Source organism: Rhinopithecus roxellana, chromosome 3 (genome assembly GCF_007565055.1).
Source record: "Rhinopithecus roxellana isolate Shanxi Qingling chromosome 3, ASM756505v1, whole genome shotgun sequence".
In the NCBI taxonomy this organism is placed as follows: Eukaryota; Metazoa; Chordata; class Mammalia; order Primates; family Cercopithecidae; genus Rhinopithecus; species Rhinopithecus roxellana.
Window position 1 is genome coordinate 144,816,981 of NC_044551.1, and position 16,191 is coordinate 144,833,171.

Sequence of the window (16,191 nt, forward strand, 5' to 3'; positions counted from 1 at the left end):
CAGGCTGGATTTAAAGGGAAGCTTGGAAGCAAGTTCAATTGGAGAGGTTAAATGATATAAGCAAATAATCACTTGTGTCTGAGCTGCTTGTAGTTAATTTCTCATTTCTTCATTCTCTTATTGATAATATTTATATTTAAATAAAGGTTTCTCCTTTACAGCCTGATTTTTTTCCATCTGCTTGATTCCTGCAGTGAAGTCCTAACCCCATATTTGTTTGTTTTCTCACAGCTTGTTGCCATGGGAATGGTTATAAGGTAGCAAATTTCAACACTAGCTTCAAAGTACCCTGAAAGAGAAAAGAAAATGAGAAGGATAGAAATGTTTTCTTAGCTGAACACACATCTCTGATTATTGTCAAAAACACAGTAGAAGAAAAGCTCAGAGTAGCACGGGACGCATTCATGCTTAAGTATATGTCAAATGGCTCCCCAAGGCATGCCTCCTCTTACCTAAGGAATAATGTGCATTAGGAAACCAGGAACTGGCCCTTCAGAAGGATATCCAGCCACAGTGATTCAGAAATGAAAGGATTTTTCGTGCTGAGGAAATATGGTGCTCCAGGGACCCTGCTGAGAGGCTGAGATGGTTCTAGAGGTGGTTGACTCAGTTCCTGGATCCCCTCAGCCCACTTGAAGACATGCCTGACATCCTGGGAAAGTGTCCTAAGCTATAGCCTTGACTGCGCTCTTTTGAGGGAGATGAGGTGCTGACCTGCCTGGCAGTCTGGTGATATTTTCTTTTTTTTCCTCAGTAGAGGCAGGGAAACATCACAAACAGACAAGGAGAGAAAGGTCTAGGTTTTTACATTTTTCATGAGAAAAAAAAAAAAAACTGTTGTGCAATAATTAAATAGCCCACCCTCAAGTCACACATTGTTTAGAGGACACGGGACTACAGCATCCTGGACAGACTTCTAGACATCCCAGTATTTGAAGAGAAATTGCCATGCGGCTTCAATTTCATCCAGGAAATAAGATGCCTTAGTTACTGCAATTGGTCTTTGACTACATATATATGCGTATGGTTTCTAAAGTAAAAGCATCAGTTTTCTTTTGTAATGTAATTTTTTTTGTTGTCTTTTAGATAAAAATATATACTCTGGAAGAGCATGATGTTTTATCTGTTTGGGTTGAAAAGCACGTGGGAAGTCCAGCACATTTGGCTTATCGTCTCTTGTCTGACTTTACAAAGCGACCTTTGTGGGACCCCCATTGTGTGTAAGGACAAACTTAAAAATTTTTCTCAATCAACCTTGACATCATGTAAAAGATCATCTCCATATTGCAGTCCATCTCCACCGTCCAGCATGTGACCCATTGTTTAAAGAGTATTTTTAAAAGTTTGGCCGGGCATAGCACTTTGGGAGGCTGAGGCAGGTGGATAGTTGAGCCCAGGAGTTCAAGACCAGCCTGGGCAACATGGTGAAAGCCTCTCTGTAAAATACACAAAAATTAGCTGGTCATGGTGGCGCATGCTTGTAGTCCTAGCTACTCGGGAGGCCCAGGTGGGAAGATTGCATGAGTCTTGGAGGTCAAAGCTGTAGTGAGCCAAGATCACACGACTGCACTCTAGCCTGGGCAACACAGGAGACCCTGTCAAAAATTAAAATAAAAATAAAGTTTGCTCTGGACAGAATACTGCATCAGGTGATATTGAGAGACACAAAACAAAAGTTATGCTCACTTATCATCTATATTGAGTTGACCTGCTTTACCCACATCTATTGTAATTCTACCAGTAACTTCAAGGTCGATATTATTTCCATTTAAGAGGTTCTGAGACTTGCCAAGATTGCACAGACAATAAAGTGATGGAACCCAAATTGGAACCCAAGTCTGTCATGCTCTGAATTTTACACTCTTCTACTTTAATATGCAACCTCATTGCTCTTGAGGAAGTGATTATCCACTTGTCCTGCCTACTCTCAATATTTCATTGGCAGTTCCTTACTTCTCTGTGAAGCAACCCTCCCTGGTGAGAAGCTAAGACAGCAAGCTGTGCAAGCCCCGAGGTGAAAAGCATGCCTTCCTGCTCCCCCTCCTGATGATGTCCCTGCTGGTATTAGCCTACATCTCCTACTCCTGCTACTCCCTGTCTCCCACATCCCTAATCCAATCTCCTCCACTCCCCGGCCCTTTCCTGGAACACAGTACAGCGCTGTGCACCCTGCCAACTGCACTGATGGGGACCAGCTGCACTGAGGCCCAGCCACCTTGGCTATAGCACCCCACAGGGCTTCATGGCCACCTTGTTGACATGGAAGGGTTGGTGAGATGGGCTTCCTATTATGTTAAGCGTTTCCTAATCTTGACAAGATAGAGGCTCATCTTTAAATTTTCTAAAACTCACTGTGATAGAGATTTAGAAATACCATGTAATAGATGATTTAATACCACTAAAGTGAAACATCTCTAAGGTCATGTGTTACATTTGCACAGATGCTAGAGTTTAAATGGGAGGAGTTCCCTTATCCTCCTGGTAGGGCCTGCGAGAGGGGTGTGGCTTGTTTCTTCATGCTGCTCAAACCTCTAGAGGGATCATGCAGACACTTAAGTCGTGGGAAGCGTTTTTTGGGCTCCGACCCCATGGCAGCATCTAGGGTTGAGTGTTTATGGCTCCAGAAGCCCCAGTGGGTGTGTGTTGTGATGTGCTCTTTCAGTTTTGCTGTCTGCAGACAGCTTGTGTTAATCAGCTCAGTTAGACCCAGAGGGCTTTCTGTATCCTGGATTCTTGCCTTAGTGTACTGGGAAAAACGGCTCACACGTGGCCTTGGAGGATGGGTGCAAGGTTTTGAGTGGTGGAAGTTGCTCTTAGCGAGATGGATGGGGAGCCAGAAGGAGGATAGAGTTGGAAGGTGGTCTTCTTCTGGAGTCAGGCTGCCCAGCCACCAGACTCTCCTCTGACCACCCCTGACCAAATTCCATGTCTTTCCACCGTCGATGGCCTGCCAGCATCTGCTGGTGTGCTCTTCTGTTCCTCTCAACATCCAGCCCGCTAGGCTGGATATGCCTGCTAGGGTCTCGGGTTTTTTATGGGCACAGGATGTGGGGTGTGGTGGGCCAAAAGGTAACTTTTGGGGTGTGAAAACAGAAATGCCTGTCCTCATTTAGGTCTGTGGGCACAGGCCCGAGGGCAGAGCCCTCACCAGTGACCCTTCCCTTCTCTATCCAACACTTCCCTGCCCACCTCCCATATCAGAATGATACGTCATGGTTAATGCTATCACAATAAATCATTCTGAGAGAAGGGGAACACTTCTCAATTTTCTTGCATCAGTTTAGTAGATACTCTACTAGTACAAAGCTTTTAGGAATAACAATGCCTAAACTTTGCTGTTAAATGCTTTAAAAATGTTTCTCCCACTATTCTCTGCCACTTGACATTCTGGCCAAATTGAAGTTGAACAAATGGGGGAATGAATGAATGAATTCTTATTCAACTAACTTTTCTTGTACATCTACTATGATTCAGGTGTTTTAGCTGAATCCTTGCAATAACCCCACGTATCATTATCTAAATTTTATAGATGAAAAAATAAAATGACTTGCCTAACGCAACTTATGTAGCGAGTAAGTGGCAATCTGGGAGTCAAAAGAGAGTTGTGTGACTCCAAAGCTAGTGCTGTTTCCAGTACGCCACATTTCTTTATCTATATAAACAATCCTTCTTGGACTGACTATATGATTTACGAGTCCTCACAATGTTTTTACTTGATCCTAGAGAAAAATAATTGTGTGTAAAACAACTCAATGCCTTTCACTGAAGTATCGAGAATTATGAACTTGAAGTCAGATGGCCACCATCCTCTATCACTTGCAGAATTATTCCTTCTAATCAAAGAGCTCTTGTGTTTTTTGTTTGTTTGTTGTGGCTTTTTTTTTTCTTTCTTTTTTTTTTTTTTTTGAGATAGGATCTCATTGTGTCACCCAAGCTGGAGTGCAGTGGCACAATCATGGATCACTGCAACCTCAACCTCTCAGGCTCAAGTGATATTCCCACCTCAACCCCTGGAGTAGCTGGGACTACAGGCATGCACCATCACACCCAGCTAATTAAAAAAAAATTTTTTTGTAAAGATAACGTTTTGCAAGTTTGCCCAGGCTGGTCCTGAACTCCTGGCCTCAAGTGATCCTCCCACCTCGACCTCCCAAGGTGTTAGGATTACAGACATGAGCCACTGTGCCCAGCCTCAAAGAGCTCTTCTAAAGACAGACTTGAGCAATAATGCTGGCTTTTAGGGGGATGATTAGGTGAGCTGAAGGGGCAAATAAGGATACCAATAATGAGATTATATAAGCAAATAAGGGAAGTGAATGCCTTACCAGGTAGAAAGTATAGCTGCTTTTCACTGTTCTGTATACACAGGTCCTGTGAAGTCATAGACTGGGTGAGTGAAGATGATCAGCTGTGTCACATCACCTGTCCTGTGCTGAATGATGACAAACCCAAAGACTTGGTAGTACTCATATCACGAAGAAAACCTCTCAAAGATGGGTGAGTATATGCAGTTCAAGTGTTCTATCACCATTTCATAGTATAGAATAGAAATTAAAAGTTGATGTGAAAGCCTGTAATCCCAGCACTTTCGGAGGCTGAGGCGGGTGGATCACGAGGTCAGGAGATCGAGACCATCCTGGCTAACACGGTGAAACCCCATCTCTACTAAAAATACAAAAAATTAGCTGGGCGTGGTGGCGGGTGCCTGTAGTCCCAGCTACTTGGGAGGCTGAGGCAGGAGAATGGCGTGAACCCGGGAGGCAGAGCTTGCAGTGAGCCGAGATGGCGCCACTGCACTACAGCCTGGGCAACAGAGCTAGACTCCGTCTCAAAAAAAAAAAAAAGTTGATGTGAAAATAAGGAAGTCTGTGTAGATATTTCTGCTCTTGAATTATGTTCATTTGAATTATACCTAGATGAATCTTTAGCTATTATTTTAAAAATTAACAGTCATCTATTAAGTGCCAGCTGTTTGCAAAGTACAATGCAAGAATCCTGAAGTAGTTCCTTTTCCTATGTAGATGTAAAACTGGTATTCAGTAAACCTTTGAAACATACCATGATTAGTAAAAATGCAGTGAAACCCAAATAAGACACCGGGAATTGGTTTAGAATTCACCAAGGCTTGATTGTGCTAGACATCCACCATGGCTGGCTGTCAGCTTGGGGCTGTTGATCAGAGGACCCAGACATGGTTTTTCCATGTACACTGAACTGCTCAGAGCACGGCAGCTAGCTTCTAAGAGGAAGTGTTCCAAATAATTCCACACACATGTGAGTATTAACAGATGTTCAGTGTCATATCATTTATTATGTCAAAAGATACTAGAAACAAATGGAAAATCCATCTTATAAATTATGGTAGATCCATACTACAAAGTATTGTACCATCATTAAAAAGGATGAAGCAGCTATAATGGGACTGATAGAGAAACACCTCCAAAGATTTATTGCTAGATGAAAAATCAAATTGTAGTCGATATTTGTAAAATGATATTTATGTAAAAAATTTTGTGTGCATTTGCTTATATAAATATTCTTATACATTTATTATTATACAATAAAATGTTAAGAGTGGTCACTTCTAGGGTGGAGAATAGCATGGGAGTGCAGTTGGACTGGAGGAAGATTTTTATTTTGTAGCCTACAGGGTTCTCTATTGTTGAGAGTTTTTCTTTTAACAATGATGGGTATTGTTTTTATTATTATTATTATTTTAGATGGTGTTTTGCTCTTGTTGCCCAGGCTAGAGTGCAATGGCACAATCTCAGCTCACTGTAACCTCTGCCTCCTAGGTTCAAACGATTCTCCTGCCTCAGCCTTCCAAGTAGCTGGGATTACAGGCATGCGCCACCATGCTCAGCTAATTTTATATTTTTAGTAGAGACGGGATTTCTCCATGTTGGTCAGGCTGGTCTCGAACTCCCACCCTCAGGTGATCTGCCGGCCTCAGCCTCCCAAAGTGCTGGGATTACAGGCGTGAACCACTGCGCCCGGCCTGTTTTTTTAATTTAAAAAGGAAAGGAGGCCGGGCGCGGTGGCTCAAGCCTGTAATCCCAGCACGTTGGGAGGCCGAGACGGGCGGATCACGAGGTCAGGAGATCGAGACCATCCTGGCTAACACGGTGAAACCCCGTCTCTACTAAAAAACACAAAAAACTAGCAGAGCGAGATGGCGGGCGCCTGTAGTCCCGGCTATTCGGGAGGCTGAGGCAGGAGAATGGCGTAAACCCGGGAGGCGGAGCTTGCAGTGAGCTGAGATCCGGCCACTGCGCTCCAGCCCGGGCGACAGAGCGAGACTCCGTCTCAAAAAAAAAAAAAAAAAAAAAAGGAAAGGAGGCTGAAATTACAACCCTGTAGGACACAATAAAACTGCAGTTGGTGATTGACTCCAGCTTCATGGAGTTACACAAAGTATTGTATATGCAATTTTAAGGCAGGAAACACTATTTCCTACTTTGAATGTAGCCTAGAGAGTGTTTTCTAATGAGACCACTAATCTAGAAGATCTGGGCCTTCGTAGTTTCACTTCTACCTGTATAAATAAATTGGGTTAACTATAGGGATTTATTTTCTAACAACTATTCTTTATTTCTCACAAGAGCTTAGAAAATGTCTTCTTTCAGTAACACTTACACAGTGGCAGTGAAGTCGGTCATTTTGCCATCGGTCCCCCCATCTCCACAGTACATCAGAAGTGAAATCATATGTGCCGGATTTCTCATCCATGCTATTGACAGCAATTCATGCATTGTAAGTTTGATGAAACATCTGTGATTAACTGGCTCTGTGAGATAGAGAAAAATCCCTTAATTTACCCAGATGTCCTAATTAATTGTAATCTTGTAATTTGTGTCCACACTATGGGAATCCTAAGATCATCCTTTCAGATCATCTATTCCAGAAGGTACCCCAGAAGATTAGGGTCTTAGTCTCCCCTACACCAGCAAGACTCAGATTCTTGCTTGAAAAAGCTCCAAGTCAATAAGAAATTAAAATATTGTACTTTCTTTTTGAAACAGGTATCTTACTTTAACCGTATTTCTGCTAGCATCCTTCCTTACTTTGCTGGAAATCTTGGTGGCTGGTCGAAATCCATTGAAGAAACAGCAGCCTCTTGTATACAGTTCTTAGAGAATCGTCCTGATGATGGGTTTATAAGCACATTTTAAATGGTCAACTTTCAGTTACTGGTAATTTAATTTCCCACTTTTAATTCCAGACACCCTTAACCCTGACATTTGTCAAGCTTTTGGGCCACAAAATAATTAATATAAGCCTAAGCAAAATGCAGTGAAAAAGTTAAAAAACAAAATGCATCTTAAGTCAAATACCAGTGATTTGGATTAGCATTAAAAGAGCTTTAAAATTCTGTTTTAAGTCATCTGTGGCTCTGCCTCTTCCAGGGGCACAGATAGTGGAAAATTGCCTGTATGCAATACTATGTGTTCTATAAAATGGCATGAATTTAGTTTAAATTATCATAAATATTTTTAGGTTACAGAGTGAAACGTGTGTTCTGTGTGAAATTCCAAAAAAAAAATTATAAAATCTAAAATGATGATTTGCTAAGTTGACTTGTTGATTAAGGTATGGCATTCTTCCTTGTGCAGCAGGTATCTATATGTCAGGAGCGTTTGACAAGATGTATTACATAGTCTAGAGATTCAAATTGGGGAGACATTAAAACGTAATGGAATCCAATCAATTTTAGTAATAAGAACAACTTTACTAGTGTCATTTAACATATATTCCAGGTGGCTGACCAATTTAGTGTCTATTGCTCTATATACACACACAAGGTACCTGCAAAATGTAATATTACAGAGAAAGAGAATATTGACTGAGATCTCTTTCATAACCGTTACATTAGCACTTTATTCTGTAGACTTCAACATTCATTATTCTCCTCTGTCTGTGATTTGTCTTAACTCATGAGACAAGCCAGAATATGGCAAGCTAGCCTCCTCTGAAGGACATGTTTTAAAAGTTGAAGGAGTCTCCATTATTGGTGGGCACACTTAACAGGTTAGATGCATCCTGCTGTTAGTTTGCTAAAGTTCTACCTCTGCTCCCCCTACCCACCCTCACCCATCTCTTCACACAAGGTAAGCCTGGTTATAATTATTTGTATTTTTCCTGTGCCAGCAAGTTTTCATTTACATGAACTTTGGACTGTTCTGCAATTTTATACATTAACATTTATATACATAAGAAGAGTGGATATGTGGATTAAAATAATTACATATTACAGAAGTAGAAATGGTTTTGAGAATATTTTTACATTTTGAAAAAGTCAACAAAATTAGTAATGAAGAGGTTACGTTAAACTAAAATTTCAGACCTCACCTACAATTGAGACACTTCCAAATGCCGTCTGCCTTAGCCTAAGTCTTTGCATTTACATTTTTTGAAATGTTTTCCTGAATGGTAATGGAAACATTGTGAAATTAAAGGACCAGAGTGATGATAGCTGGATCACTCTGAGACGTAAAGATGTTGCCCACTCTAATTTACAACAGAGGCATAGTCTATTCCTGCATTACCCAATATGTGTCATTAAATAGCACTAGCCACATGTGCTATTTAATTAAAATTAAATAAATTTCAAAAATAAATTCTCCCACCATACTAGCCCCAATACAAGTATTATTAGTCACCTGTGGTTAGTGGCTATCATATTGGACTATACAGATATAGAATATTTCCATAATCACAGAAGATTTTTAGATAGTGCTGTTCTATTCAGTTTACCCCAGTCTTAACAATAATGCAGACAGGTCCTGTTTTCCCATTTTCACCTATCTTAGTGCCAAACAATCCCTTCTACCCCCCCCCCCTTTTTTTTTTTTTAATGTATTTCACTTTTATGTTTCTGAACAAAAACACAGGACTCATCCACCTGGCTCTTTCTTGGATCATTTGGCATATCCTGAATTGAAGACCTCATTTTCAGGACCACTAGACTTTAGAGATACTAAATGAGCATGGCGAGAAGATAAGATAGCAATGCATTTAGGCTCTCCTTAGGGCATTTCCAAAAGTTTGAAATCTATTGTCTGAAACAATGACGAAATTAACTAAGGTGTTCCAGTTGTAAAATGTAATAACAGCTCTTAAGCTTGCATTTTCTTTTTTATTAGGAATATGCTCACTCTTTCATTCATTCAGATATTTACTGAGAACTTACTTTGTGCTAGACACATCTTAGGCACTGCGGGTTCAGCAAGAAACAGAAGCATACTCTGTTCACATCATAAATAAAATTAATATAGAATATTAGAAGATACGTTATAAGGAAAAATTAAGCAGGGTAAAGAGGAAGAGTGCCGGGGAAGGGTTGGGGGTGGTGGTTGATATTTTAAGTAGGGTGGTCCACGTAGGCTTCCTTGAGGGACATTTAAGCAAAAGCCTGCAGGCAGAGAGGGAGTGAGCTGAGGATCTCTGGATGCAGCATGCTTCCTACTGAGGGACTAGCCAAGGCAAAGTCCCTAAGCAGGGAGTGTTTCTGGCACATTGTAGGAAAGAAAAGAACCTGGTGAGACTTCAACAGAGCGAGAGACAATTAAAGACAGCTGAATTAAAGATCATCTTCCCCTACTCTCTTTGATGTCCAGGCTTGAAGCAAACGCGTTTGCTCTAAGGGTAAGCAGCTAAGTTAGTTCATCAGCAGTCAGCCCCCTGGAGACTCAGGACAGAGGAAACCTAAAAAAATGTAGTCACACTGATTTTTTTCCTTTGGAGTGTCAAAGTATCCTTAAGGGATACTCAAAATTTCATGCTGTTTTTCGATGGTAAGGGTTTTCAAGTGCTTCTAACAGGACCGAAAGCTTTTTGATTAAGAAAGGAAACTCAGCCGGCTGTGGTGGCTCATGCCTGTAATCCCAGCACTTTGGGAGGCCGAGGTGGGTAGATCACCTGAGGTCAGGAGTTTGAGACCAGCCTGAGCAACATGGTGAAACCCCGTCTCTACTGAAAATACAAAAATTTGCTGCATGTGGTGGTGCCCACCTGTAATCCCAGCTACTCAGGAGGCTGAGGCAGGAGAATTGCTTGAACCTGGGAGGTGAAGTTTGTAGTTTGCAGAGATTGTGCCACTGCACTCCGGCCTGGGCAACAGAGCGAGACTCTGTCTCAACAAAAGAAAAAGGAAGCTCATTCCTATTCTTCCTAGTTTCAATGCAATCTAGTTACTAATCTGCATTCAGTTTCTCTATTTTGGTTTTAGGAAAAAAATCCAGTGAAAAAATGGGAAAATGGATCAGAATATAGTTGACCCTGTACTCAAACATCTTTAGGAAATGAACAATTTTAATAAATAATGGAAATAAACCAGTATATATGTGTGTATGTATATATATATACACACACACACACGCACATGCACATATATATAATCATGTGGTTTTGTTTATATTTCTTAAACATTTCAGAAATAAGCTTAGACATTTTTACTGGCATAGTTATAAGGATAGTCTTGAAAATATATGTTGATACTATCATATTTGGGATTAAGTTAAAAAAAGAAAATAGATGTTGAAAAATACATATAAAGGAATAAGTCTTGTGGTTTAGAGTAAATTATTAAAATAAGAACTATTAAGTTTGTTCATAATTTATTTCCCCTTTCCAAAGTATTAAAACTATGGGGACAGGCAGCTCCCCATGAGCCCTGGGTGGTCTTGCACATTCTTGCTGAGTGTGCCAGGCCATAGGACTCATCTGTCTCCCAATTCTGAGCAATTTCTGTAGCTAGTCCCATAGACAACTAAGTAGGTTAAGGTGACCACAGCATGACTTCAGTGTAACTGCTCACTCTCTGGGCAGAGGAGGCCTGGCTTGTTTGCTGCCTGCTGCAGTGCTTGCTACTTGCTCGAAAAGTTATGGGCCTTTGGTTCCTCAGCTGTGACACAAGCCCAATATGTCTGCAGCATTCACTATGCCCATCTTGTCACCTCTGTGGGACTTGGAGGGAAAAGAAAGCAACACAAATATGCTAATACTTATGCTGCTTGCTGTGTCATGAGTAATACAGTCCTTCATCTCTGAACCAAAAGTCTTGTGTCTTTTGTCAACATCCACAAAACAATAAGAGATTAACTGAGAGTCTTAAGACTCAGCCGGGCATGGTGGCTCACCCATGTAATCCCAGCACTTTGGGAGGGCGAGGCGGGCGGATCACCTGAGGTGAGGAGCTTGAGACCAGCCTGACCAACATGGAGAAACCCCATCTCTACTACAAATACAAAGTTAGCCAGACGTGGTGGTGCACGCCTGTAATCCCAGCTACTCAGGAGGCTGAGGCAGAAGAATGCTTGAACCCAGGAGGTGGAGGTTACAGTGAGCCGAGATCGTGCCAATGCACTCCAGCTTGGCAACAGGGCGAGACTCCGTCTCAAAAAAAAAAAAAGGAATCTCAGGGCCGGGTGTACAGTGGCTCATGCCTATAATCCAAGCACTTTTGGAGGCTGAGGCACGAGGATCACTTGAGTCCAGTTTGAGACCAGCCTGGGCAACATAGCAAGACTCCATCTCTATGAAAAATGAAAAAATCAACCAGGCAGGGTGGTGCATGTGTGTAGTCCCAGCCACTTGGGAGGCTGAGGTGGGAGGATTGCTTGAGCCCCAGAGTCATGGCTGCAGTGAGCCATGATCATGCCCCTACACTCCAGCCTGGGAGACAGAGTGAGACACTGTGAAACACTGTCTCTAAAAAGAGAAAGCAAGACTCTCAAACCCTTCACAGTTATTAACAGTAAACCATCTCCAGATTCAAAAGTCAGAGAAATCTGATATTAAAAATGCCTTTCTCATTTTACACCTGCAAAGATGAAGCACCCTATAAAAATTGCATACCTGATACCATCTTTCACATCCAATTTAGTGATATTTTGGGGATACTGAAAATAGATTAGAAAATAAGTATTTTTATCACTGGACACAATTCATTCCTGCTTTACATACCCCCCTTGTTTCCTTGTCCGGCTTAGATTCTGTGGTCCATCATTATAATCACTCCCTGGAAAACACTGCACCTCTGTCCTTTCATTCAGCTTCTCTGACAAAAACCCCAACTGTGGCTAAATTAAACTGTTCATAATACTTCATTCCTGCACAGAGCAGGTGGAAATTGTGTACTGGTCTCCCTTTAAGTTCATGACCACAGATTTTAAAAGGGTGCTTAGGACGCTGGTAATTCTACTCCATTCCCCGGATGTTTGCTATTTCACACTGAGTCCTCTTCCCTCAAGCTTCTCATGTCTCTTACCCTGACTCAGGTCATGAACTTCAAAAAATATTCATTGAGAAAATATAAACCATCAGGCAGGAGTCTTTTCCTATTCCCATCCATGCGCCTTTCACCTCTTTGCCTTTTCTCCTATTATAATGGATGAAATATCTCTACCCCTATCAGAGAACAATTTCTCCCACCTTCTCCAGGACTGCCCTCCATCAGTTCTCTTTTTTCTCTGCTTCAGGAGTTTCTTTACCTCCATTGGATTAATTTCCATAACCACTGGTATCTCTTATAACAAAATAAAATGATACGTTTTCTGGATGCATTTCCTAAATCCCACCCCATCTCTATTCCAGTGGTCTATAGAGGTGGTCGTCACACCTTTATTTTATTTACCTGACTATACTCCCATCTGCACTACTCCACAATATTTCTATTATCAGGATCAACTATGTCTTTTCTATTGCCAAATCTAATGGCCCTGTTCTTGACTTAGTCTCTGAGCAGCCTTCAGTGAAGTTGACTCCTTGCTTCTTTTTGCAACATTTTCTCTTCTTGACTTCCATGACATCACACTCTTAGAATCCCTCCTACGTCACTAATTCCATTTTTAAAGCCTTTTATTGTGGTTCTTCCTCTTCCATCAGACCTCTCAAAATTAGGTTACCCTAGGGCTCTGGCCTTGGCCTCTTCTCCTCTATCTCTGTTCCTCAGTGGGTCTAAACCAGTATCTGGGTTTTAAAAGCCATCTATTTACCAGGAATTCCCACCTCTATATCTCCAGGCTTAATTTCTCCTGAACTTCATCCTTGTATATTTAAGTACTTATTTGATATTTCCATTAGGACAATAGTCATCTCAAAGTCAATATTTCCAAAACAGACCACCCGATTCTGCCACCTTTTCCTCCACAAATTCCCTTTCCTTCAGCAAACTCTACTGGGTCTTTGTCAAAAATATAACCAGAATCTTACTACTTCTTACCAACTTTACCACTAAAGCCCTAATCCAAAACACTATCTTCTCTCATCTGGATTATAACCTATCTTCCCTGCCTGGCACAGTGGCTCATGCATGTAATCCCAGCACTTTGGGGGGCCAAGGCGGGTGGATTACCTGAGGTCAAGAGTTTGAGACCAGGCTGGCCAACATGGTGAAACTTTGTCTCTACTAAAAAACAAAAATTAGCTGGGCTTGGTGGCACATGCCTGTAATCCCAGCTGCTTGGGAGGCTGAGGCAGAAGAATTGCTTGAGCCCAGGAGACGGAGGTTGCAGTGAGCTGAGATAGTGCCACTGCACCCCAGCCTTGCCAACAGAGCGAGACTCTGTATCAAAAAAAAAAAAAAAAAAAAAAATATGTATATATATATATATAAAACCTATCTTCCCATTTCTCTTTTTTGCTCCTCTCTTCATTCTACTTTCAACCCAGTACCTGATCATGTCACATTTCTCCTCAAAACCCATTAACAATTTTGCATATCACAGAGCAAGAGCCACAGTCTCATAATGATCTATAAGGGTCTGTGTGGTAGATTAGGTGACTATTCAGAACTATTCATTCTATCACCTTTCATTCATGAATGGAGTATACTTTCCTACTTCTTGTCACTTGACCATGTGACACATCAATGTTAGCAGACATGCAACCAAAGGCTTGAAAGGTATTTTTGCAACGGACTTTCTTTCTTGCATCTCTGCCACTGTCATGAGAAAAACATGCCAAGATTAGTCTGATGGTTCCAGGAAAGGGAAGAGAGACACGTGGAACAGAGCTGCTTCATCTGAGCCCAGCTTAGTTCAGCCCAACCCAAACTGAACTGCAGATGGATGTGGACAAGCCCAACTAGGTTTTGCAGGGCTGTCTAGGCATGTCCCAGCCTAGATCTCTGACCCATAGACATGAGCTAAATAAATGGTTATTCTTGTATGCTTTTGAGATTTTGTGATTGTTACTTAGCAGAAACTGATAGAGCCTGCAGGATCTGAGCTTTGTTGACTATACAATCTTTTACTAGATTTTCCTTCATTCTTTTCCAGCCATATTGGTCTCTTTGCTGTTTTGTTTTTTTGGTGTTTTTTATTTTTCTTTTTGCAATACCAGGCATGCTCATTCCTCAGTATCATTGCATTTATCTATTCCCTTACCTCAGGATACCCAAGATGATACGCTTTGGCTGTGTCCCCACCCAAATCTCACCTTGAATTGTAAGCCCTATAATCCCCACCTGTCAAGGGCAGGACCAGGTGGAGGAGGTAATTGAATCATGGGGCGGATTCTTCCGTGCTGTTCTCATGAAAGTGAGTGAGTCTCGCGAGATCTGATGGTTTTATAAGCATCTGGCATTTCACCTGCTGCTCCCCACTCCATCCTGCCGCCCTGTGAAGAAGGTGCTTGCTTCTCCTTTTCCTTCCACCATGATTTTAAGTTTCCTGAGGCCTCCTCAGCTATGCAGAACTGTGAGTAATTAAACCTCTTTCCTTTATAAATTACTCTCTCAGGTATTTCTTCATAGCAGTACTGGGAGAATGGACTAATACATCAAGGCTTACTCCCTCATCCCTCACCTCCTTTTGGTCTATCCTCAAAGCCTGTCTTATAAAAGAGGCCTTTCCTAAGCCCCTTATTTAAAATCAACCCCCCACCCCAAATTCCCTTTTTCTGTTTAATTCTTGTTATCTAACATGTATCTTTTTTTTTTTTTTTTTTTTTTTGAGGCAGAGTTTCCCTCTTGTTGCCCAGGCTGGAGTGCAATGGTGCCATCTTGGCTCACTGCAACTTCTGCCTTCTGGTTTCAAGCAATTCTCCCGCCTCAGCCTCTGGAGTAGCTGGGATTACAGGTGCCCAGTTAATTTTTGTATTTTTAGTATAGGTTGGGTTTCACCATGTTGGTGGTTTCAAACTCCTGACCTCTTGATCTGCCCGCGTCTGCCTCCCAAAGTGCTGGGATTACAGGCATGAGTCACCATGCCAGATACCAGATACATATATCTTTTATATTTTTTTTTGTCTGTCATCCGCAATTAGAATGTAAGCTTCATGAGAACCAAAATTTTCATTTTATTCATTGCTGTATCCCCAGTGTTAGTATGTTTTCTGGCACATAATAGGTATTCGATTACATTTTCTTTGAATAAAACTTGTCTTCCCCAGCTCAGGACAAAATCTAAAAGTTTAAAATTTATTTGTATTTTTTTTTCTTTTCACAAGAACAATACAGAAGGATTTTGTAATACTTTAGCTTTATACTACTATTTACAAGTTACACATTACTTTTATACTTTTAGTAATATTTATTTCAATTTGTCTACATATATACCAGTATGCTTGCTTACCATTCTTTCTTGCATCTTAGAGTTTACATCTTATGTAACTTCACTTCTGCCCAAAGTATAACATTGAGAATTTTCTTTAGGAGCTATTGGTGGTACATTTTAAAAATTTACCTTTGAAGGACTTCTCCTTCTCCTCCCCCTCCTCCTCCTCCTCCTCCTCCTCCTCCTCCTCCCCTCCTTCTCCTCCTTCTCCTCCTCCTTCTTCTTCCTCTTCCTCTTCTCCTTCTCCCTCTTCTTCTTCTTCCTCCTCCTCCTCCTCCTCCTCCTCCTCCTCCTCCTCCTCCTCCTCCTCCTCCTCCGGCCTTACTATGTTCAGGCCTTGAGCTCCTGAGCTCAAAGAATCCTCCTGCCTCAGCCTCCTGAGTAGCTGGGACTATAGGCCTATAGCACCCACCTGGCATTGTCTTTCATCTTTAAGTATAGTTCAGTGAGCATACAATTCTAGGTTGAAAATTATTATCTCTAAGCATATTAAAGATATTATACAGTGTTTCCTGGCTTTCACTGTTACTATGACAGAGAATATTGTTCTTCTTTGTAAGTAATATATTTTCTGTCAGAATGCTTTAAAATAATCTCCTTATTTTATGGTTTCGCAATACACTGTAATGCCTAA

General features: G+C 41.4%; 1 protein-coding gene across 3 annotated transcripts in view; it reads left to right on the forward strand.

Moving 5' to 3' along the window:
* The window catches only part of ACOT12 (acyl-CoA thioesterase 12), a 72,836-nt gene extending 65,264 nt beyond the window's left edge, over nucleotides 1–7,572 (forward strand). Inside the window, exons 12-15 of one of the 3 annotated variants that reach the window (XM_010386028.2) lie at nucleotides 1,087–1,220; nucleotides 4,369–4,497; nucleotides 6,627–6,753; nucleotides 7,023–7,572. In XM_010386028.2, coding sequence (XP_010384330.2) covers nucleotides 1,087–1,220; nucleotides 4,369–4,497; nucleotides 6,627–6,753; nucleotides 7,023–7,172 — 540 coding nt within the window. In that variant the 3' untranslated portion in view covers nucleotides 7,173–7,572. Of the gene's footprint in view, nucleotides 1–1,086; nucleotides 1,221–4,368; nucleotides 4,498–5,021; nucleotides 5,101–6,602; nucleotides 6,754–7,022 lie in introns of those variants that run through there. The other 2 variants (XM_010386031.2, XM_010386030.2) reach the window with 2 other exon arrangements.
* Nucleotides 7,573–16,191: the final 8,619 nt, after the last annotated feature.